General features: G+C 43.8%; 2 protein-coding genes across 4 annotated transcripts; one reads left to right on the top strand and one right to left on the bottom strand.

Annotated features, from left to right (window-relative positions):
• Nucleotides 1-2,903: 2,903 nt before the first annotated feature.
• On the bottom strand, nucleotides 2,904-15,344 carry CUTC (cutC copper transporter). 3 transcript variants are annotated; one of them, XM_042459439.1, is made up of 9 exons: nucleotides 15,246-15,344; nucleotides 12,670-12,741; nucleotides 11,109-11,168; nucleotides 9,762-9,971; nucleotides 6,895-6,930; nucleotides 6,055-6,188; nucleotides 5,406-5,433; nucleotides 4,642-4,747; nucleotides 2,904-4,025 (listed from the first exon to the last, which is right to left on the bottom strand). In XM_042459439.1, exons 2-9 carry the CDS (start codon nucleotides 12,737-12,739, stop codon nucleotides 3,914-3,916), a joined length of 756 nt encoding a protein of 251 aa, XP_042315373.1. In that variant the 5' UTR covers nucleotides 12,740-12,741; nucleotides 15,246-15,344; the 3' UTR covers nucleotides 2,904-3,913. The 3 variants fall into 3 exon arrangements, with proteins under 3 accessions (XP_042315373.1, XP_042315371.1, XP_042315372.1); XM_042459437.1 differs by lacking the exon at nucleotides 15,246-15,344 and adding an exon at nucleotides 15,067-15,205; XM_042459438.1 differs by lacking the exons at nucleotides 6,895-6,930; nucleotides 15,246-15,344 and adding an exon at nucleotides 15,067-15,205.
• On the top strand, nucleotides 15,219-25,090 carry LOC121926447 (cytochrome c oxidase assembly protein COX15 homolog). The gene is made up of 9 exons (XM_042459436.1): nucleotides 15,219-15,512; nucleotides 16,915-17,102; nucleotides 18,805-18,927; nucleotides 19,144-19,330; nucleotides 19,751-19,918; nucleotides 20,506-20,587; nucleotides 22,265-22,419; nucleotides 23,164-23,277; nucleotides 24,285-25,090. Exons 1-9 carry the CDS (start codon nucleotides 15,438-15,440, stop codon nucleotides 24,414-24,416), a joined length of 1,224 nt encoding a protein of 407 aa, XP_042315370.1. The 5' UTR covers nucleotides 15,219-15,437; the 3' UTR covers nucleotides 24,417-25,090.
• The last annotated feature ends 112 nt before the right edge of the window (nucleotides 25,091-25,202 follow it).

Raw genomic sequence — 25,202 nt, 5'->3', positions numbered from 1 at the left:
AGATTCCTTCTTTGGTGAAGAGCTTTTTCCTTTGCACCTGGTCAGCTTGGAAGCAGCAGCTGGAGCAGTGACTGAAGGCCTCTTGCCTGCACCAACCTTTTCCAGAAAGCTAGCATGAGCCAGAGGCTTCATGGTCATTGATCAGCTAGATGCTCAGTTGCTGCTCCCAGGGATTGGTGTTTTGTATTTGCAGCAGAACAATAGACCTAATATCAAGAAATACATGTTGCAGGGGAGGGAGCACTAGGGTTGTCACCTAAGAGGAAAGGAGATAGTAGCCCCCAAAAGATTGGGGGCCAGATCTAGATCAAGGGAAATAATAGTGCCATTCTATTCTGCTTTGGTCAGACCTCACCTGGAATACTGCATCCTTTTCTGGACATCACAATTCCAGAAGGATACTAATAAGCTGGAATGTGTCCAGAGGAGGGCGCCTAAAAGATTAAAAGGTCTGCAAACTATGCCCTATGAGGGGCAGATTAGTGAGCTGGGTATGTGTGATAATGAAAAGTTTGGCCTGGTAAAGACAGGGTTAAGAGGTGACATGATATCCATGTTTAAATATTTGAAGGAATGTCATATTGAGGATGGAACAAGTTTGTTTTCTGCAGCTCCAGAGACTTAGAGACAGAGCAATGGATGCAAACTACAGGAAAAGAGATTCCACCTAAACATTAGGTGATGGTAAGAGCTGTTCGGCAGTGAAATACACTGCCTCAGAGTGTGGTAGTCTCTTGCTTTGGAGGTTTTTAAACAGAGGTTGGATGACCATTTGTTAGGAGTGCTTTGATGGTGTATTCCTGCATGGCAAGGGGTTTGCCTGAATGGCCTTGTGGTCTCTTCCAACGCTATTATTCTATAAGGCAGCATTCCTATTAAATTCAAACCACACAGTGCCAGAAAGGAGAAAAACAGGCAGATGAAGAAAATAACTCCCAGTTCCAAGTCTTGCAGTGAGACAGAAGACATGTACTTGATTTTTTCTTTGGCAGAATTCCTTTGCTATGACTGTGTTAATATCAGGTTACTGCAACAGTGTTCTCTTTCCTTAGAAGAAGAGTCGATTTATCAAGCGATCTGTTAAATGAATAGCAGAAACTATATGCTCATGCTTGAAAGTTTCCCTTAAACATCTGGTTGACCACTGTATGAACAGAATAATGGACCAGATTACCTTTCAATCTGATCTAGCACAATTCTTGCCTCTTACAATATAATGGCTAGGTTGCTAACAATGTGACTGGTGGAATCAATACCGGTGGAGATGTGAATCTGTTCTGACTTTTAGTTCAAACTTTAAAGGAGCTTTCAAAGGTGCTGAACCCTATCCCCAAAATACTCTCTCTGGCTTTTCTTCGCGAATGAAGATTCAGGAAGGACTCATCCCGCACTTTCTACAAGTGCATTGATGACTAAAAAGGCCAATCCAAGATAAACAAGTCCGGTTGCAGAAAGCACAGCAGAAAGTCTCTTTGGGTGATGTTTCCAAGTTGTGGTTCTTTCTGTGTTGTCATTTCTCTTTGAGACTCGTTTGGCGTGAGCTTTCAAAAAAGGCTGCAGCATTGTGGATAATGCATCTCCATGTGTCTCTAATGTGAGGCCAGGGCGGACCATTGTTGGTGATCAATTTGGCCGAGCCTGAGATGTTGTTTCAGGGAGTCTTTGTATCTCTTCTTTGGAGTGCCCCTCTTACGCTGACCCGTGGCGAGTTCACCGTAGAATACTATTTTGGGGAGGCGATGGTCCTTCATCTTAGAAACATGTCCTGCCCAGCGCAGCTCTGTCCTCAATAGCATGGCCTCAATGCTAGTGATCCCTGCTTGCTCAAGGACAGCAACATTTGTCACATAGTCAGTCCAGTGTATATTTAGAATTAAACAGCGCTGATGAAAGCATTCGAGGAATCGTAGGCATTGGTGATAAGTGACCCATGTTTCAGACCCATAATATCAGTGCCTAAGGTGCGGTACACACCTCCCAAAAAGGGAGGCTTGCCAATGCCTTTTTCCCCCTTCAGGGAAGCAGCAGCTGCTAAATCGCGTGGCTTCCCTGTGGAGGAAAAAAACCTGCGCCGCCATTGCGATGCCAAATGCCACAAGCACGGCATGATAAGCGGATGCTACACGTCCATCACATAACAATGATGGCATCTGTATACACAGGGTGCTGCCATTGTTACGGCGCCATGCCACACTAGGCTTAGGGACCGTGTGGTTGTCACGTGGTCCCTTAACCCTAGTACGCCGCCAACACGGCGCATTTGGCGCATCTATACCACGTCTTAGACAGCTTCTTTAATTTGCTATCTCACTAATATGACAGCCACCATGACTGATTGCTACATAATCTAGCATTTCCCTGAGTCTGATCAACTTCCCCAACTTGAGTGAGACCAAAACACAAAGGTTTCCTGATTTTTGCTCTTCATACTGTATTATTCTTATAAAATATTAACTCTCCTGAAGAGCTGTATATATTATGCTGGTACTTTGCTATCTGCATCAAACACTAGTCCGTTTCCAGACCCATTTCAATGTGCTGTTTTTTTTGTTTGTTAACCTTAAAATTATCTAATAAGATTGTCTCCTTTCATGTCTACCAAACAACACTCCAAATCTGAGGCCCGGGTCCATGGCTGCCAGATAAATGAAGCAAGGTGGTTGACTACAAGAGACAGGTCTTTTTTAGGAATGGCTCTCCATCTGGGGAGAGGGGGGAATCCTGCTCAGAGATGCTCACCTGGCACTTGTATTGTAGGCTATATTTTTTTTAAAGCTCCAGGTGAAGATCTTTTTATTTCATGGGGCATTTGGGGAGATCATTTTAGTGCTTTTACATCTTTGGACTGTTTTATTTTCTGCTATTAGTTCTATCCCATGTTGTTTTATCTATTATTCCATCACTTTTATTTTTTCATTATTTTATTTGTGTATCACCAAGAAAACTATAACTATTGAGTGGTTTAAAATAGATATAAATAAATGACTAAACAAACAAATATGATTCTCTTCAAAAATGAAGGCAAATGCTACAAAATTAAAAAAATGCTTTTAGTGCAATCTCTGCTCCACCCTCCATACTGTCCTGTTCCATACAACTTAGTACTTGACAATTTCCAAGTCTCTCAAATGATCAAATCCTGCAGTCACATAAAATATACACAGTTGTACTGTTCTCCCACACTGTGACTGTGTCCTTGGGTGTCCATTCTCCATAAGGAAATATATTCTATGTACTGAAGAATTCTTTGAACAATACTCAGTTTGATCTCAGTGCTTTGAAGAGGCAAATAATTCCAGTTCATCTAGCCATTTACCAGAAGCAGGAAGTTACTTTTGGGAATTACAACTCCCAGAATCCCCTACCTTATATATGTCAACATGCCTGGAAGATTCTAGGAATTACAGTCCAAACAAGTAATTTTCCAAATTCATGTCCACAAGGAAACTTGCAATTCTGAGTACACTCATCCCTACTGTCTTCCTGGAACAAGCACTTACCTGAGGCCCTCCCCAGGCTGGGCACCACTCTGGCACAATTACTTCCAGAGAAGGTCAGAGTCTCTTGCCATAGCCTCTGTGTGAAGAAAAGCCATAGTGACATGGAGCAGCTTCAGGATTTATTGAAGTGATAGTCACAGGAAGTGTAACCCAATGGCAAAATATTTTTTTAGCTAAAAACCCTCCCTCCCCAGAGTTTACTCCCCACACACAAATGGCATTACAATATTCAAGGAAGAGACTCTCTGGAGCAACACTAAGAAGTGGGAATAGGAGGTAAAACAAGCACAAGCTTCTTCATTTGAATGTCCCCATATCCATTACATGCTGTCAAGGGAGCTATCAAAATGTCTATGCCTAAGAGTCGAGCAGGTCACGGTGTTCAGGCTCTCCCTGTCCCACAGGATGTTCTTCTACAGGATATTCTTTGCAATTGCATTCAGGGTCCTCACTTTAGCCACATCTGCCACCTTGATGGAATATTCAGGTGTAGAGAGGTAGGCCCCCATAGTAATGCTGGGGTTTCTAAAAGTAAACCAACATGTCATTAGTTACTGACTAGAATAACTAGGAGAGGGAACACAAAAAAGGTTAGGAAATAATTTTGAGGTCCTCTTGTCCCATGTGATCCATATCCTTATTATTTCCTGAAACTAGAATTTATATTTGATTCACCGCTGATCACTTTTTCTGTTATGTTTTTTTCTGTTTAGGGCAAAAACTGTACTCCATAGAACAGTTTCTTACTGAAAATAGCACTTTTGGCTGATTCCCCTCCCCACAAGCTCTGCTGTGAGAGGCAGTGTACCCCACCCAAAAGGCCACATTTGCAATGCCCACTCCATTGTAGAATACAGACATGGAATATAGACACCCTCATCCCAAATTCTATGCCATTCTATTTTGGCCAGTATACATAATATACCAGTACATAATTTGCTATTACAATTACTGAAGCACCAAAGAAGCCAAATGCTGCCATTTCAATGCTGTCTCATCCTAAGACTTTCATTCATTATAAACCAGTGCCAGGCTTCGGTTTCAGGTTCCAATGATCCTAATGCTCTTTGCCAGCTAAGAGCTGCACTGAGTGGTATAGACAAGGCCTGGACTTCTCAGCCAGTCAGAGGAGAATAGTTACCTGAACTTCATGCCTGAGTCTTTAGCAGAGCGTGCTGAACAATGAAATTCTGAAGCACCAGAGCCTTCTAAGATCCTCTGCAGGTTTCTCTCTGTTATGCCTCCACCTGGTGGAGAGAATATCCATTTTCCAATCATAAATGTGGAGTGAAGTACTGATTACTTCAAGAAACAAACAGATTCAGGTCTCTAAAGTCAGTGAATGGAAAAGAGAACATATTTTGCTCTGAATCTGGGGTGAGAAAACTACAGCCTGTGGACATGTGGCCAACTTCTGTTTTGCCGATCCCCAAACCACCTGATTCCACCCAAGGCAAAAAACCTACAGCTGAAAACTTCACCTGGAGTGGTAATTTCCTTGTGTATCACTCCTCTCCCACCCCAAATGCCTCCAAAACAGTGACTCCTGTAAGGAAAGGACAGGTGGCTAGAAATTCTTTACAGTTTGAATTTGTACTGACCACTGACTAGAACAACAGAATAATTGAATTAGAAGTAGGCTGGGGATCCACACTATTGCTCTAACATTCTGAAATAATTCCAGAGTTTGCTGCCTATCACAGAAAGCTATTTAATACCGCTATGTTCTGATTTATAGATCAAACATATACTATAAGGATACTGTTAAGCCTGCAATGCCCTCTCCTCAAAAGGAAGTTTTGAGCACCTCAGAAGTTCTTACCACCTGGGAAAACTGGAGTGCCTAGTAAAATACTGAGGGTGCCTGGCCTACACAAACTAGTGGTACTCAAAACAGAATCCTACCTGGCACTACAACAATCCTGCCTTTAGCCTGAAAAGGGAAAGAAAAGCAAATTAGTAATTTTCGTTCTAAGAGAAAACATATGCATGGATGGGACAATCATCTTATTTAGTAAGATACAGCATTTATTATCTGTAGAATTTAATTTGCAATTAAATACTCTTTTCTAGAGGCCTGTCTACATTACTCCCATGCTGAGGATTTATTATTCATCCAATAAAGTATATGGCCTTTGAAGAAGTTCATCACTGTTTCTCACAGTGCAGCTGCTTCACGTTTACAATCATGAGAGACAGACAGACAGACAAAGAGAGATGAAGGAATTTTAAGCAACTGCATGTTCCCTAATGTTTGTTTGTTCTTGGCTCTAGTATATTCTGCTGGAAACATGATGCATAGGTGTACACATATTTTGTACCTTGCTGAGAAGAACAGAATATTTTGCTGCAGCATCCTATAGGGACTAATGTGATACCAAAAGGAGCTATAATATACACACATTCCATATATTCAGCTGCGGAGGCAGACTGCACCATTCATCAGTGTAATACCATTACCAACCTGAAGCTGATGACTGAGAGCTACCTTGTCTTCAAAAAGTGATGCAAAAGTATCAGCAGTATTACAAAGTGGGGAGAGATGACATCTCACCTGATCAGTCAGCCGCTTTATCAAGGGCAGCCCCTCGAGGGCAGAGCTGTCACAACCACTAGTCAACACCCGTTCAAACCCCAGTGATATCAGTGTTTCCAAGGCTGTCATCGGATCATAGACCATGTCAAAAGCTGCAGGGAAAATGGACTATGTCTGTACTGGCAAATCTCCTAGAAGGCAAACCACATGTTGGGACATGGGCCTAGTCTGGGGTGGGGCAGCTTCTTTGAACAGAGAGCTGAATTGGCTTTGAACAACACATTGAGGACTGCAGAAGAGCAGTCGGACAATCCAAGTTGCTCCCCAACCCTCTAAAAATGTCCCTCCACCCCAACATAAACATTGCAGTTAGGTTTCTTTAAAATCTTGATTGGTGGCACTAGAGACTTTTCAGAAACCAGATAGCAACATGAAAAGAAGCATTTTTGAGTGTGTGGTGGGGGGGAACATTTTGCATTGGAGAGGATGCAAATAGCCTTAAAAAATTTACACTGATGCCAATGAAGGCAGGGAAAACCATTATCTCTAATGAATTATTTAAGATTCCTCACACATGGAGCCACATCTTTTCTTTTTGATTACAGAGATTAAATGTTCCCTGCTTGGGGGAGAGGGTCAAGGCTTTGGAGAGAAGCTGGTGGGCCACATGAGAATTCCCCATGGGACAGTGGTTCCCTCTTCCCAAGCCTAGTCATACAGGACCACAAATTCCTAGTAGACAGCACTACTGTTGTGAAATGACCAACTTTAATCAACACAGTACTCCACAGGCTAGTTTAAAGTGCCTGCAAGGAAACATCCAGCTTGCATTCCCCACTAGAAGTCCAAAATACTCACCTCTGTGGAAAGTGACTGGCAGAGGGCGTGAAGCGGCTGGAAAAAAAACAGAGTCCAGATAGCTAGGACACTTTTGCTGAGAAGACAGCATTTTCCTTTCCAGCAAAGGTACTTCTGCTACTGGTTCTGGAGAGAAAAACAACCTCTCCATACACTTCAGCACTAGCCAGTACAGTCATCATCAAACGTTACTTCCATAATATGGATTCATCATCAGTTTGCATCAACTGCATCAGTTTAAACCAATAGTCTCCACCAGGATTAAGCACTGCCTCACCATAGGGAATTTCTTCCCACATTTTGTACATTAAGCCCCTCATACATTACTTATACAGTATACTCAGTGAAGAAATAATTTTGCAGTAAGAAACATCTGCTAGCTATGTGGATTAACCAGCCACAAAGTTAAATAAACTATGGCGCGTTACAGACCGCCTGTTTGGGGCGGCCTGTAACCGGCCCTTTCCCCGCTGGATCGGGGCCTCAGTTGCCACAACAGCAGCCTCCAAGGCCCCGATCCGCCGCTTTCCAGGCCACGGGGAAGCTGCAAAAGGCCGCTTCCCTGTGGCCTGGAAAGGGGCTTGAAGCCCCGAGGACACCCGATGGCCGCTTGGCCCCTTTCTCTTCTGCGTCGCTGGCGCAGCCATGTAAAGGATGCGCCCAGCGACACAAAGGCCTTTTGGGGCCACAGAAAGGGAGCCCTAGGTGCCCTCACACAGCTCCACTACGTCACAACCGCGCCACCCCATTTAGAGGCGGTGCGGTTGTGATGTAGTCATGGCGGTGCCCGTGTGCATAGGGTGCTGCCATTTTGTACGGACTCGGTCCGTACTAGGGTTAGAGGCGTCAAGAAGTGACGCCCCTTCCTAACCCTAGTAAGGACCCAGTCCGTACTTTTATGCCCATTTGTAACGGGCCTTTGTTTCTAACTAGAATTCCTTTTCTGGCAACCTCTTTACTGCTGTGCACCTTTAGGTTGGATTACTGTACTCTGTTATTTCAGAAACTGCCTTTGAAGGTAATCTGGAAGCTTTAGAACTATAACACTATAATTGTTAGTTGTGCAGCTCAATTTCTGACTGATCTACACTGGTTGCCTATTTATTTCCAAGCCAAATTCAAGGTGTGCTATTTACCTTTAAAGGAATAAATAGCGTGGGACTCAAATATCTAGAGAAGCTTCTCCTCATGCCAACTTGTCTGCACACAACATTTTCTTAAGACGAGGCCCTTCTCTCTGTATAAACAATTGGAAATGTAAATAATATAATTCAAACGATCAGATATCTTTGCTATGGCACTGATTTTGGAAAACATTTCTTAAGGAACTATAAAATTACATTCATTTCAAAGTCAGGTCGAAACATTTTTAAACACCAATGAAATGTTAACATTGTATTCCTCCTGTTCATGGTATTTATTCACTGCCTTTTCCCTTTCATAAGGCAGTGTCTGCCTGTGTGATGATTATGTTTATTGTCTAATCTAATAGCATTGTAGTAATAGATTTGAACTTTGTTGTTTTACATTACTGTGTATGTTCAAGACATTTCCGACTTATGATGACCCCTAAGGCAACCTTATCATGGGGTTTTCTGAGGTGAGAGTGTGTGACTTGCCCAAGGTCACACAGTGGGTTTCCATGGTCAAGTGGGGAACTGAACCCTGATCTCCATTTGCAGTCCAGTGCTCAAACACTAAATCAAGTTGACTCTCCCTCATATCACCCTGGAACCCATTCTTGTGAAAGGCAATTTAGAAATTGAAATTAAAATATAAGAAGATGGTTAGTATTTCCTAATACTGACATTATTTGTGATCCTCTTTCCTAATTAAAGGTGTATGAGGGCTATCAGCTGCAAAGTCTTGCAGGCTTGTAAGGAATCAGACATTAAGTGGATACTGCCACGTACTAGGGTTGTGCAGGGGCAGAGCAAGCGCACGCCCCGCAACCCCAGGACGTGGCGGTGGCGTAATCATGGTGGCCTCCTGTCCACACAGGCGCGTACATCGTTCCAGCAGCAACCAAACAGCTGTGAGAACGATGCTGGGGTGAAAGGGGCCAGGTGGCCCCTTTCACCCATGGCTCTGGCTCCCAAGGTGTCCAGGGGCACGAAGCCCCAAAGACACCCCTTTTCCGCACCACGCTGAAGCGGCATTTTGCCACTTCTCCATGGTCCGGTCCGGAAAAACTCCGGATTGGGGTCACAGGGCTGCCGGTGAGGCTGCCCTGCCCCCAATCCAGAGCAAAAAGGAGCACCACAAACCCGGCCCTTTGGGGCAGTTTGTACCGTGCCTTTGCCTCTGTGGACGTGAGATCTGGTATTATAAAGCAGGAGATATTCAGCAAGGAAGACAAATATTGTCTCCCTTGATCTGTAAAGAAGAATGGTTTGCAGCTGAAAAATGGGACCAACATTAAATGTAAAAAAAAAAGCACATCCCCAAAGTTTAACAGTAAGGATGTTAAGCATATTCTTGTCTTTTGGCTGTTAAGCTAGGGGATGGAAAATCATAGCTTTCCAGATGTTGTTGAAATATTTTCCACATAATTCCTCACCACTGACCTGAGTACCTGAGACTGATGGGAACTGTGGTCTAATAACATCTGGAGGACAACAGATTTTACAGTCCCACTCTAAGCACACCACTACTCTAAAAACATCACAACTGAGAATACCATGGCAAACTACCAAATAACTAGTCCTTTGGGGACATGAAATCTTACCTCCTACTGAGAAGAAATTATTTACCTCCTTTATTGCTCACAGACATTAGATATTTGGAATTAAAAGCTGGCACTGCCCTACAATGATTGTCACAATCATGCATCAAATAAGCCTCATGGAAAGCAAAGGTCATCTCACCCAGCAGTGCTGTGCAGAGCTCCGTGTCCACACGCCCATCTTCAGTCAACGCTCCAAACACCAGACCATCTGCCCCATGTTGCTTGGCAAGTCGGATGTCAGCTTTCATCACCTCCACTTCTCGGTCAGAATAGAGGAAGTCCCCTCCACGGGGCCGTATTATCACAAATACTGGCACCCGTATACACTGCTTCACTACTTGCAGAAGCCCTGAATGTAAAAAGATGTTTGAGACATGGTTGGATGTATGAGCAGGACAACTACAAAAATGTAGAACTTAGTACAGACAAAAGGGGCATGCCAAAATCAGGCAGAGCTGTACCTTCAACACAGCGCTATACAAGAGCAATAGAGAAGAGAAAGAAGAACACTCTAAGATGTGGATCAGGATACAGCCTCTAGCCTCCATCTGTGTAGCCTCCAACGCCCCTGGTTCATCCCTAAAAGCTCCAGACACTCCTCATATATTTTTCAGGCCTGAAAACTGTGATAGTTTGCATCCTCTCTCCCTAGAACCACCAGAACCTATCAAAACCTCTCAGGCTGAAAACTGAACTGATCACAATCCAGAAATGATAATTGTGAGCTATTCCACTCCCCCCTCCAAAAAAAACCATCACAAATGTTTCCAAATTACTGGAAAATAAAACTGTTTGCATTTTTTCCTCCTCTACCCCTTCCCAAACATCCTGCTTAGGCTGCAGACCAACCTAACAAAGACCTGGAAATGACATATTACTTCCAGTGAACTACCAACCTGCTAGGCCAGTGATGGTGAACCTATGGCACGTGTGCCAGAGGTGGCACTCAGAGCCCTTTCTGTGGGCACACATGCTGTCTCCTTAGCACAGAGTTTGCCAGAGTTTCTTACTAGAAAGCCAGAGGGACGTGGCACTTTGCAATAAATAAGTGGAGTCTGGGTTGCAGTTTGGCCACTCGGTCTATAAAAGGTTCACCATCACTGTGCTAGGCTAACCTGCAGGGAGTAGTCAAAAAAGGGAATTTGCCTCTCAGCTAATCCAGAGTGCCGAGGGTCTAATATTTGTTTGCAGAACTTTGGAGAAGAAGGTGCTGCTGAAGAAAGGAAGGTGAAAACAAAAACAACAGGACAACAAAATAACAACTATCTTGATAACAAGCTCAGAAGGGATAATTAGCTCAGAAGGGCTAATAGCATATTCATTCTAGCCCAATAAGTAGAATACCAGGTTCTTCCTTTCTGTACTAGGAAGAAAAGGTCTAAAAAGTAGAGGTCTAGTATACAATACAAAACTTTTACAGGATTTTTATTGTTACATTCTGTAGAAATCCAGTGGATTGGATCTTAACCTGTATGCATCAACTCACCTATACTGGGTGTCGTTCCTCCTTCCATCAGATTGGCACACAATTCAAGGCGGCCAGCACCTGCAACAGGGTCACAATTAAAACCTCTCAATATAAATGGAGAATAATATTATAATAGGGATGTAGGGTATGAAGAACAAAGGCAATGTGGTCCTTCTCCCAATGAATGTACAAAAATACTGGGTACTTTTGAGCCATCATTCATGAATAATAAGTTTTATTCACTATATTTAACTTCTTCACACAGATGCCACTCCAAAGAGAACCCATGAGAATAACAAAAAAATAAGTGATTTGGAGATTTCAGGCTATGCCCTATGTAATTCTGCTGCTGGACTCCAAAGATATAGCCGTGTTAGTCCGTAGAATCAGTATGTAGAGAAATCTTGTAGCACCTTTGAGACTAATTGAAAGAAGAATCTTCTCTGAAGATGGCAGCGACAGATGCAGTAGAAAGATTAGGAACAAAATTCTTCTAGAACGTGGCCACATAGCCTGAAAAACCCACAAAAAACTACGGATGCCAGCCATGAAAGCCTTTGACTTCACATTGAAAGAAGGAAGTTGGCAGCATGACCATGAGCTTTTGTAGACTTAAGGGCCAGTACACACCGCCAGGAAGCAGCGGCCTGGCGGCAATGGTAAGGCTCGGGAGCGCGCACCAACCGCACGCTCCTGAGCCCTATGATGTGTGGGCACCGCCATGATTGCGCGGCCCATGCAACCATGACCTGCGGGAGCCTGAGCACCCAAACTGCTCTGGGAGGAAGAGCCATCATAGGGCTGTATCGCAGCCCTTATGACGGCGCAAAAAGTGAGCCGCCTAGAGCGGCTTTTAGTCAGCACATCTGTGCTGCAGCATGCGGATGCGACAGCACAGACACGGGGCAAAGATGGGCAGCACGGAGCTGTCCGTTTGTACTGCCCCTTAAGTCTACTTCCTCACATGCATTTAGTGGAGTGGAAAGCCTACTGGACTGATTCAATGTGCTAAAGCAGAATAGAACTGCTAAAGTAATTAAAGTACCTGTAGACAGGATGAGCTGTAATTTAGGGTCTGAACAGACAGGCCAAAATAAAGCTGCTTTGGGTCACTTTGGATGTGTGTTGTTTAAATGATGCATGCGTCCTAGGCCGGAAGCTGCTAAGGACTGGAGCACAGCTTTGGCGCAGCTTCTGGCCTCTTAAGATGTGTGTGTCATTTAAACAGCATATTTCCCAAAGCACCTTTATTTGGGCCTGTCTGTTCAGGGCTGTAGTTACATATACTGTCAACCTGTCCAGCCTAAGAGGTCAATGCAAGTAACAGTTTTGCCATTAAAAGGAAGTGTCCTGAATCTGAATTATATCACTAATCCAGATGAGAGTTTTGAAGGCTCTTATTCTATAGCATTTATTAGCCTACTCTTCCAACAACCTGGGTTCCCAGAGTGATTTCATACTGGCTAGGGGAAATAACCATACCTCCCTTGGTACTACATATAACCCATGTGCCCCAAGGTTAGATTCCTCAGTATCCTGGTATATGTGTCTTCATCATTCATTTTTTCAAGGGGATTACCTCCTCTTTCTGCATTCACAGCAGACTCCACTGAATCAACGCATATTTCCATGAGAAAGCCATTGGCCATTCCTGGAAGACAAACAGGATCAGAAGGTATGGGGTAACTGAGCTTTGCTTTAGAAGAAAGGAAAATAGCTGATTCTATTAATCTTATGTTCTAGTTCCTATTGCCGTTTTTCAGTCTGTTTCTTTCACATTCATCACTCAGACACATCAAGCCTCCAGAAGACTCATAGGCTTCTCAACACTGGTCACTCTACACAACCAAATCCTGCATGCAGTCATTATAAGGGGTAAATATAGTATGGACAGAAAAGCAGCATCACCTTCTGCTTGTATAAGAAAAAAAACAAAACTTTGACTGTTTTGGCAGCCTGCAAGTTTCCCCATTAATAACAAGCTATTTATTTATTAATTTGTTTATTTATTGCTTATTGCAAAATGTTTAATAAGCCACCTTTCATCCTGAAGTCTTGCTGAGCAGCAAAGTTAATTCACAAATCAAAATTCCAAATTACGTAGCAAAACAGCAGCAGTAAGGCCTATTTGATTAGCTCTCCCTTCCCCTCCGCAGTCGCTCAGGATGGGGGACTGCTGAGAGTACCCTCCCACACGCTTCTCTTCAGCTGTGTAACAAAGTGACCAGACTAGTCCTCCTTTCTCAGGACATGTCCTCCACTTCAACCTTCTGTCCAGTCCAGGAGGATTTTTAAAACGTCCTCCTTTTGGAGCAGGACCCCAAAGCTTGAGTTTATATTTCTATAAGTATTTTTAGTTTTTATTTGGTCATGCCCTAAATTTTTCTTGAATGTCTACATTTTTCAGAGTCCTCCTTGGCAGTTAGGACATCTGGTCACCCTGCTCAGTGAGGCTTGGACTGCTGCCACACTGGCAGAATTAAAGCATAGTTTTTTGTGGGTATTTCGGGCTCTGTGGCCATGTTCTATAAAAGTTTATTCCTGACGTTTCGCTGATATCTGCAGCTGACATCTTGATCTTTCTCTGAAGATGCCAGCCCTGGATGCCAGTGAAATAGCAGGAATAAACTCTTCTGGAACATGGCCACAGAGCCCAAAATACCCCCCCCCCCCCAAAAAAAAACCCTATGGATGCTGGCCATGAAAGCTTTCAACTTCAGAATTAAAGCAGTTTGACCCAGCCTTACCATGGATCCATCCTATGGAATCCTGGGATCTGTAGTTTGTAGGGCTAAATATCTCACAAAACTACAAATCCCAGAATTGCACAGCACGGAGCCATGGAAGTTATAGTAGTGTCAAACTGCATTATTTCTGCAGTGCAGATGCAACCTTGTTGCTTCAGGTTTATGCACACCTGGGAATAAGCCCCCTTGAACTCCATGGAACTCATGGCGCTGTGGTTTGAGTACTGGACTACGACTCTGGAGACCAGGGTTTGAATCCCTATTCAGCCATGAAAATCGACTGGGCGACCTTGGGCAAGTCACACTCTCTCAGCCTCAGAGGATAGCAATGGCAAACCTCCTCTGAACAAACCTTGCCTTGGGGTTGCCATAAGTTGAAACAACTTGAAGGCACACAACACACACACAGAGACTAGACTATTTTGGTTAAAAAGAAAAAAGGCAAGTCCTCCTCAAAACGGTGGCCTTTGTAAGTATTTTATTGTACTGTGTTTTTAGACTGTAAGCTGCTTTGAGTCCCAACTTTGGGGGGGAAACGGGGTATAATCAATAAAATAATAATAATAATAATAATAAACAACTATGATCCAAACTGCAGAAATAATCCAGAATGCCAGGGAATTCTGGGAACTGTAGTTTTTTGAGACATTGAGCCTCCTTTGTCACAGAGGGCTCTGGTGCCACAACAAACTACAATTTCCAGGATTCCCTAGCACTGAGCCAGGGCAGTTAAAGTGGCCTCTAACTGGATTATTCCTGCAGTGTGGATTGGATCATAGTTGATTATTATTATTATTATTATATTGATTTATACCCCGTTCCCCCCCCCCTCCACTGGTGTGGAGTGGGAAGGATGGCTACCTCCTTATCACACTACACTCTTAAAACCGCTGCTAGGTGTCGCTTTAACTGCTGTCTCCTGTTGCATTCTGGGGCTTGTAGTCCAGCGAGGCTTAAGAGCTCTCTTTCTCTCCAGCTGAATATTCCAAGCGCCCCTTCCTTAAACTACAACTCCCAGAATGCAACAGGAGAAGGTAGCCAGAGCAGTCAAAGCGACCTGGCCCGTTTTAAGAGCGTAGTTAGAGTGCTTCCTTCCCTCTTAAAGCCAGCCCTGGACTGAGGAGGAGGAGGCCTAAAAGGGCAACCCCCGACCGGACTTCCACCCCTGAGCCCGCCCACCGGATACCCCTTCCGGCCGCCCCTTCCTGTTTCCGTCACCGCCCACTCACCCTCACACCCGTCCTTCGGGCCCTGCTTCCGGTCCCATCTCCTCATCCCGCCTCAGAGAGAGCGAGCCTTGTTGTTGACGCTTCCTTGCCAGAGGGACTCCTCAGGGTGGGAAGGAAAAGCCACGCCCACGTAACGGAAACCACGCCCACAAACACGCCACGCCCCTCTCGCCTCTTACCTGTGTTGGCCGCGCGCGCGAGAGAGAGGCGCGTTCCTAACAGTCACGTGAGGCTCGCGGTCGAGGAGCGCCCGACCCTCGTGCGGCGGGAAGTGTTTGGGATCACTTCCGGGTCAGAGGGGGAAGCTACTTCCGGGTCGTGTGTTTTTATTTATGTAATTTAATTTATTCTGTTTGATTGCCTTGGAAGCGATGCTTTTACGGACGGCGCTCGGAGGGGCTCGCTTCCTGCCGCCGCCTCGAGGAAGAGCCTCCTCTCTGGGCCAGGTAATAGCATGTGCCTCGTTTGGAATGGGAACGGGGCCAGAGGCTGCGTCCACACGGAAGATATAATCCAGTTTGACCCCGCTTTAAGTGCATCTAAGGTATCTTGTGGATACCTTGTGTTTAAAAATGTAGTATTGAGGACATACATCAGTTGTGCTGAGCTTCTTAGCCAGCAGCTATTACTGCAGATACTCGTCTGTTGAAGTCGCGAGATTTGGAGAAATGAAACATATAAGAGTGATTCCTCAATATTAAAACTGTTATAATTCAAGAATGGTCTTAAATATAGCTTGGTTGGAGATGTCTTTGTCTAAAATACAGAGCCAGATGGAAGGTATACGTGACCTAACCATATATACTTTTTAGCTAATTACGTTTAAAGACAGCTGGTAAGCGCATGCGTCTTTAGATAACCATATCTATAGGCAGATGAGAGATACATGTTTTTTAAATTAATGCAATCTGCTTTGAGTGCTGTATCTGTCAATTGTAACTATATATTGAATTACATGTAAAGGATAGAATTACCCTTTAATGACTGGTGTTAGTAGAGCAGTCTTTCAAACAACTGGATGATGTAATGGGTTGCCATAAGTATAAAAGAAGGGAAGAGTTATTTGTTTGGAGCAGACAAATTTGAGTCTTGTCTCTTGTCTGTCCAAGCTTGCTTTGATTTGCAAAACCAAATCAAGTGTTTGTTCCTGTCACACCAATGTTTGGACGTGGCGCGTGCGTGACGTCATCATGGCGGCGCCCGTGTGGACAAGACGCCACCATGATGCCGCCACTGGCACGTTCTAGGGTTAGGGACCGTGCGGTTGGTGCGTGGTCCCTAACCCTAAAACGTCGCTTTTCGGCCGAATCTAAAGGATGAAGCAAAGGAAAGCAGTGGCAAAGAACTTGCAAAATTCCAGCCGGCGTTTGTGCTCATACTAAAGGCTGGATGGATGAGAGAGTAGAGGGGGGTCAGTGCTTCAAGGCAGATTAAACTCTTGGCTTTCACCATACATACATACATACCTATATAATATGAGTTAAAGTACAGTACTTACATTGACTTGGGGATAAGTCAACTCAGTTTTTAGGGGGGTCAGTTTTTTAACCCAAATTTCTAGACTTATAGATGAGTATATACAGTAATATTTCTGTTATCCATTCTTCTGTTTTGGGTCACCTAAAAATGAGATCCTTAATCCTTTTGGTTCTTAGAACGGTTTTCTGTACTAAAGACAATCTTCTTGATGTAGCAAAGATACACATGACTCTAATGAGCTTTTTCTGTGGCCCTGTTTCCTAGTTTTATGTAAGCAGCACTTTTTCATTTTGTTGTAGCTATATGATGGATTGGAGATTTGTTCTCAGTACGATCAATAACAATTGTCACCAACTTCTGTGTCCTCAGCAATGTTTCCGATGGTGGCAACTTCCCCAAAGACGGACACAACACAGTATTGTATCAGAAGTGGCTTCTCATGCCAGAGTGACGGTACCACCTGTCCCCAATGCTGTGGCAAATCGGGCTGTAGGACGCTGGCTCTTAATCTGCAGTGGCACTGTAGCTGGGGCTGTGGTGCTTGGTGGCATTACTCGGTAAGGAGACTTTGTCTTCCTTAGGTTTTCACTACAGTGGTACCCCGGGATACGAATGCGCCGCCTTACGAAATTTCCGGGTTACGAAAAAAATCAATAGGAAAAAACTGTTCCGGGTTACGAAGGTTTTTTCGGGTTACGAAAAATTTTTTGGTGCTTTTCGGCGCTATTTCGCACGAAATCGCGGCTTTTCCCCATTAGCGCCTATGGCTTTTTCGGCTTACGAAGGATTTCGGGTTACGAACGCGGCGGCGGAACGAATTATTTTCGTAACCCGGGGTACCACTGTAACTTTATTTTTGCTTTTGACAGTAAAATCCCCAGTTCTCCTAGATGGTGGATCTTTCTGCCCCCAACAAGTTTGTTTCCTTCTTTTTAGGATATTTCTGCTATGCAACAGGAATGATAATTCTAGGTGGCCCCTATAGCATGTGGAATTAAATTTCCATAGAGCAGGAAGCTCACAATGATTATTTTAGGCTCTGAGATAGTCTTTGTGACCCTCCTTCCCTTTGGATGCCTGTGTCATAACTTTTCTGTCCTTATTTTACAAGTGCCTTGAAAGGACAAGAGTTCCATATCACAATGCATGATTTGATATATGTAACAGCATTATAGATACAAATCAGAAAGCTTCGCCCAAGTCATAGAAGTACAATTAATTAATTAATTAACCTCCCTCCTTTTTCTCCAATATTGGGACTCAGGGCACCTTAAAAAAAATAATATTTAAAAATGAACAGTGCATCACAACACACCATTAAAAGCCTGTCATAGATAATTCCTAAAAGCCTGACAGGATAGGAAAGTTTTTACTTGCTAGCAAAAGGAGAGCAAGGAGATAGTGAGGGAGTTCCAAAGTCTGGAAGTACCCACCAAAAGAAGCTTGAGAAAAAGTGGGAAAAGGGGAACGTCCTGTTCCAAAGATCTTAGAGCTTAAATAGGGTCATATAGGGCAATATAGTCCTTCAGATAGCCTGGCCACAAGCCATGTAGGGGTTTGTAGGTCATAACTAACACTTTGAATTATGGATATAAACAGACCAGAGCCAATGGAGCTGTTGCACCAAAGGAGCTGTTCACTCAAAATATCACCTTGTTCAGTGCATTTTACTTCTAGACTTGCAGAATAATAATTATATGTGAATCACATGGTGCTCCAAATGTTGTTGGACTGCATTTCTCACCATTTCCTGTGCGGTCCATGTCTTTGCCTACTGGGAGTAGCAGTCTAACAACATCTGGATGGCCACACGATTGCCACACCTCTTTTAGAAGCAAGTATAGTATAATGGTTAGAGCACTGGACTACAACTCTGGAGACCAGTGTTTGAATCCCCACTCAGCCATGGGAATCCACTGGGTGACCTTTGGCAAATCACACTGTCTCAGCCTCAGAGGGAGGCAAAGGCAGCCCCCCTCTGAACAATCTTGCCAAGAAAACTCCATGATAGGACTGCCTTAGGCTTGCCGTAAGTTGGTAACGGCTTGAAGGCACAGAGCAGCAGCAAGTATCTAATACTAGGTGTGTGGCAAAAGCATGGGACAAGTGTATGCATAATTGAGATAATGCACTCACATCAGGTTCTGAATTTTCCTCTTAGGTTTTCAAGCTGCCTTTCTAAAGACACATGCATATTCCACATTTCATATTATAGCAGCTTCTCCAAGTGGTAAATACTTGCTGTGTTGTCTTTCTCAGGCTGACAGAATCTGGACTTTCAATGGTTGACTGGCACTTGGTACGGGAGATGAAGCCTCCTCAGACACAGCAAGAATGGGAAGCAGAATTCCAAAAGTATCAGCAGTTCCCAGAATTTAAAATGTAAGTGTGAAGATTCCTAGAAATTAAATTTCCTTTGGAGAGAGACATCTCCTCTGCTATCATAAGTAAAGAGATATCCCAGGAGAGGGCAGTTTTTGATAGTGCTTCTGGAAGGAAATTAAGGTGGAAAGACAGGATGATGACATCTTGCGTAGAGCTTTTAAATTCTTTTTTAATATTGCTTATTATTACATCTTTTCTCCCCAAATTGAACAGCCTAAACCATGACATGACACTGACAGAGTTCAAATTCATCTGGTACATGGAATATTCACACCGTATGTGGGGAAGGCTTGTTGGATTGGCTTACATCCTTCCAGCAGCTTACTTTTGGAGGAAAGGCTATCTGAACCGGTCCCTGAAGGGTCGAGTCCTTGCCCTCTGTGGGTTTGTTTGTTTCCAGGTAGGAAAAAACTCTGAAATCTTGAAATCATTAAACAACTATGGAGGTATCCAAGGTAACTGAGATAGAAAATGAAAGCTGCAAGAGCTGATGATGATGTATGTAATGCTAGGATTGTGATGCCCAGTAATTCTGCAGATTCTTCAGTGTGATGTTCAGAAAGAGCACCCCTTCACAGCTTGGCAGTTTTCTTCTCTTTTGGCACAGGCTACAAACAGCTGTTTTCTCTTTTTGCCAATAAGTGTAGGATGTTCTTTTCTGAAAACTGTGATGAAAAATGAGATGATGAAAGTGAACTGGATATCTGCTTTGATATTGTTAGATCTTAGTTCTTTGGCAGAGAGTTTACTATATATGATATTAACAGAAGTAATAGTGGGCTTTGTATCATACCTCTAATTCTTCTGTTGTTTTTGGTAGGGGCTCTTGGGCTGGTACATGGTAAAAAGTGGACTGGAGGAAAAGCCAGACTCTCATGATATCCCTCGCGTTAGCCAGTACCGTCTAGCTGCACACCTGGGATCTGCACTTGTTCTTTATTGCTATAGCTTGTGGACTGGACTATCATTACTACTGCCACAGCACAAGGTGTGTAAAAGTGGAGAACCTGAGTGAAAAAAGTAAGTGTTAGTGATTATCCATCTCTTAATCAAAGGGTTAAAGCAACAGAAGAAATTCTGTCATGTTCACTTGCTGTACTCATGTGGGAGGAATGTGATTCTGCATCCTGCTGCTCTGATCCTGATAGTTTTTGGCTTAAAGCAAGATACTGACAATGCAGATATTATCTCACATACTAAGAATTCCTAATAGTTTCTGGAAAATGTGGCTGAACTGGAGTTATACTGTAGATATGCCACACAATGGTTATATGAAGAGAGCAGAAAGGGCATCTAGTTTTTGTTGCTGACTTAGCCATTAACAGTGAAACATAGATCTTTGTCTGTGGATAAGGATCTATTGAAGAGTTCTGTGTCCTGAGCCAGCAGAGCACATACACTGGAATCCGATTCATGTCTTCTTAAAACTAGGCCCTGTTGAATTTAGTGAGACTTCCTCCCTAGGGAAATATGTGTATTGGATTGCAGCCTTAGTGGCCTTGCTCATCCTCATAGAATGTATAGAGAGGTTGTTGTCTATCCCTTTAATCATATTTCTCCTTATATTTTTCACAGTTACCTGAAACTCGCCATCTCCTACACTTAAGAAGGTTTGCTCATGGAACAGCAGGTCTTATCTTTCTCACTGCACTTTCAGGTAAAGGTCTCCATTATTAATTATGCTTTTTTATTTATAAATTTTGTTTTAATTTATAGATATATCAACAAAGGCAGTTTACAGACTGCCCCTTTGGGGCAGCCTGTACCTGCCCCTTTCCCCGACGGATCGGGGCCTCAGCTGCCACAGCGGCAGCCCTGAGGCCCCGATCCGCCGCTTTCCCAGGCAGCAGGAAGCGGCAAAAGGTTGCTTTCCAGCTGCCTGCAAAGGGGGTGTCCTTGGGGCTTCATGCCCCAAGGACACCCGACAGCAGCAGGAAAAGGAGAAAGGGGCCACTCGGCCCCTTTCTCCTTTGTGTTGCTGGTGCAGCCATGTAAAGACTGCGTCAGCGACACAAACCCAGGAACGAGCTCCATTTCGGAGCTCGTTCCAGTGCTGTGGAAAGGGCGCCACAGTCGCTCTTCTGCGGCGCCAGGACATCACATCTGTGTCACTCCATTTGGAGGCGGCGCGGCCGTGACGTCCTAATGGCGGCGCCTGTCATGGCCAGCCAAGATCAGCTCTCGGAGGATGAGGAGGAGGATGAGCCTCCTCCAGAGCAAGGGCTGATTGAGGCAACGCCAGGTGCTGATCCTGCTCTGCCAGGTCCCAGCTGTGCTCTTCCAGCCCCAGAGGAGGAGGTTCAACCAGGTCCTAGTGCTGAAGAGAGGCCTCCTATGGTACCACAGCCTAGTGGTGACTCTGGAGACAAAGCTTGCCTGCAGGTGCCTTCCTACCAAGAGAGAAGGGCTGAGAGTGCTTGCAGGCGCAGATCAAAGAGGATTGCCAAGAGGCAATTAGCCAACCAGCCTCAGGTGGCACGAGGGAGAGTTTCCCTTACTTAAGTGGGAGAGAGACTGTTGCTGGTTGCTAGAGTTTATTGCATGATCTCTTGGCGTGATTGCTGCTGGCACTAGCTCCTCGCATCTTGTTACCTTGACCTCGGACCGGACCTTCATTATCTCCTGGCTGTTTTGACCTCGTACTGTTTTACCACGCTGTTTCCCGGTATCCTGACTTCGGCTTGACTCTCGGAACGTTTGGACTACTGGAATCCTGACCTCGGCGTGTATTCTCGGACTGCTCTCAGTTTGCTTCCTTGCAAAGTCTGCTTTACTTTCACTGGGCTGAAAGTACTGTTATCAGCACTTGTCAGTGTTTGCTGGCAGCATTCCCGGACAGCGCCCATGTAGAATGGGCGCCGCCATTTTGTATGTACCCTGTACATACTAGGGTTGGGTGCGTCTGAAAGAGACACCCCCGGGCAACCCTAGTACGTACAGAGTACATACTAAAAGGCCCATCTCTAAAGGGCCAAATACAAACTTTCATTCATACAGTTAAAATAGATTTTGACAAAAGAGAATATCTGTGAGAAATTACACACATCATACCCATTGTAACAAATAGAGATTTTTGTTTCATTTGTTTCGGGTGGTCAGCAAACCCCATAATCTGTGGGAAGTGGCTTCAGATCTCAGCAAAGGTCTCACCTTTTCTTAACAGAAGGTACATCTGTTTAAAATGCATACTACAGGCCAGTACATCACACTGGGAACTGCAGTATAGTCTTGAGGGGAAAGGACATAAATGTAAATTCTTACCATCGTTGGTGGTAATTGTCAGATGGCTAGTGTTACTCCACACATAGTTTAGCCTCTTTTTCTGGAACTATAGGGGCATTTGTGGCAGGACTGGATGCTGGACTTGTATACAATTCCTTTCCCAAGATGGGGGAACGTTGGATTCCTGATGACCTCCTTGCCTTTTCTCCAGTGCTAAAGAATGCATTTGAGAATCCCACAACTGTACAGTTTGATCACAGAATTCTGGTATGTGACCTTCATTGGTTTGTTTCTCTTGATTTTGTTCTGTATGGCAAAGAAACTGGGAATATAGGAGAGTCCATATGTCAGGATAAAGCATAACATTAGTATCTCTAAGGTATTGCTTTCAGTTCCTGCTGTAATCAATTAAAGCAGGGGTAAGAATGTGGATATACAACTCCCACCAGCCCTAGCTAGCACAGCCAATGGTAAGGGATGCAGGGATTTCCAGTTTAGCAGCATCTCATGTTCATGCTACCAACTTCTGTCTTTCAGTTAGTCTGATAGGTGCTGCAAGATTACTTTGCATAGCATCTGGAGAGTTACATATTCCCTGTCCCAGAAATAAAGGTTGTAACAGAGTAGGCAATGAAGACCATCTTTATTTAAGGCTAAATGAATGGTGGCTGTACTGTACTCTATACATTTCTTTGTGCCTGAAAACATGCATGCATTATTATTGTGAGATAGTTAAAAGCAGAGCTGAGTGGAGATTTTTAATTGGAACTGATTAGCTGCTAAAGCCAGTGTTGAACTCCTTATTGTGGACAGCTATCAGGAATATGAATCAACCAGAGAGATGTGAAGAAATGTGATACTTGTGTAGAGTATGGATCTGTTTATCTAATTCTGGTGCCATTTCCCCATCGAAGTCTGCTTATCTTGTAAAATAGTAGTTCTTCTAAGATTTTTTTTTTTTTTTGGAAGGTATTTACTCATTCCTTCACAAAGTACTTTTCTCTTCTTTAGGGAGTTTCTTCTGTCACAGCCATCACAGCTCTCTACCTGTTTGCTAAGAAAGTTCCTCTCCCACGGAGGACTAGAATGGCAGTTGCTTCTTTAATGGCTGTAGCATACCTCCAGGTATTGATTCTGTCTTTTAACACTTTTAGGCACATAATAACTTCTGATCATGAATAATAATCTGCCCTCCTTCCAGTTGCCTACCTGTTCATATCTGATGTGTTATTGGATGCCTGTCTCAGCCATGTACAACTGGAACTAGTGGCAACAATTGTCTTTGCTTTAAGACAAAAGACAAAAATGGAGATGCAGTAATGCTGTGCTATGGAAACCCAAAGTAGGGTTATGGTTACTACCTTTCCATGCTACCTCTGCAACTTGGGTTTAAATTGAGATTACTTTGTCGCCATGAAGCACAGTTAAAATATTGCTACAACTAGTATTTCTAGTAGTAGGTTTTTAACAGTATGTGCATGTGAAAGAAAGTGAAAGGAAATTTGTAGCAACAACCAGGAGCAGAGGCACTATCCCGTTTTGTTTCCAAAACTGCTTTGTTATATATAGAGCAAGGGGACAATCATATGCCCCTCAACCTTTTTTTGATCCTCCAAGGCGCTGGCACCCACCATTAACTTTTCCCTTGCTTTCTTTCCCCCAAAATGGCCATGTGCTGCTCTTGGAAGTTTCCAGGATAAGTGGATTTACTTTAAAAAACAACAACTTTCAGACCCAGAAGTTACAACTAGAAGTGATTGTGTTATTAATTTTGGCTGAACTTTATGACCTGGCAGTGAGGCAACAATTGACCTGCTGCAATGCTGCAGTTGCTCTTCCCTCATAGAATGGTACCCTTGTTTTGTGATTCTGTTGTAGTTCTTTTGTGGTTCAAGGGTGTGAATCATGCAGTTCTCCAGATCTTGTTGAGCTGCAATTGCCAGCATCCCTCACCACTGGCTATACTGGCTAGGGCTGGTAGAATCTGCAACCCAACAACATCTGAATGGCCACATGATTCCCACCCTTTGGTAAGAGATACTCACTTTTTTTGTAAACTGCAGACATATTGATAAGCATTCTGCTTTTTCTTTTGATATTTCATTGATACTTCACTTCTTGCTCCTTTGCAGGTCACCTTGGGCATCAGCACACTACTTCTTTATGTTCCAACACCTTTAGCAGCCACTCACCAGTCAGGTTCCTTGGTATTGCTCAGTGTGGCCCTGTGGCTGATGCATGAACTTAGGCGAGTCCCTAAGTAGTCCTGCTTTCTTTAGCCAGGTGCTGAGGAGTCAGTTGCTGCCTTGCTACATGTGCCACAGCTGGACAAAGGCCTGGACAAAAAGAAGATATTGAAGAGCAGCATCTTAACTTCCTGATGTGGAGTGTTTTGAGGAACAGGGGCCACCATCTGTTGAGTTATCCTTTGCTAGGGTGTGAGGCAGATAAGACTGTCTCTGGTAAGAACTACTAATGTTTCAGATGCATTTCAGATTCTACTGGGCCATCTCTGTGAAGCTGCAGCTGCAGTCTAATTTTGGTGGAGTCTCTTCCTTAGGGGTGGGTAACCTATAGCCCTCCAGATGCCCTTAGACTGCATCTTCTATCCCTATGCTAACTGAGGGTGGTAAGAGCTGCAGTTCACCAACATACAGAGATGTTCTCCACCTTTGCTTGATTCCTACATTTGTGAAGGATAAAATACAACAGAATTAGTATACATTGGGATTGTATCCCCAGAATTGTTGATGAACAACAGGTGGCTACATTTTTAAAACTTACAGCGGTGGTGGGGCAGGCTTACTGTATATCATGGATTTTCTGTAAGAATATACCCCCGATTTCTTTAACTAGAATTTTATGAATATATTAATAATGTAATGCAGTTGGTGAACATACCTTTATTTAATAAAAAGCTTGTCCATTATTAATCTTACATTGTTCTCATGCAGCCTTCCTTATGACAAACTTACTGGCTGTTTTGTAATATCTTATAATATGAGGCAGGGTTGGTTTAAGAGATTATGCTGCCAGAGGCAAAGCAGAAA

This window comes from Sceloporus undulatus, chromosome 3, assembly GCF_019175285.1.
Source record: "Sceloporus undulatus isolate JIND9_A2432 ecotype Alabama chromosome 3, SceUnd_v1.1, whole genome shotgun sequence".
In the NCBI taxonomy this organism is placed as follows: domain Eukaryota; kingdom Metazoa; phylum Chordata; class Lepidosauria; order Squamata; family Phrynosomatidae; genus Sceloporus; species Sceloporus undulatus.
Note: the sequence above shows the minus strand (reverse complement) of the source record. Positions and strands in the feature narration are given on the sequence as shown.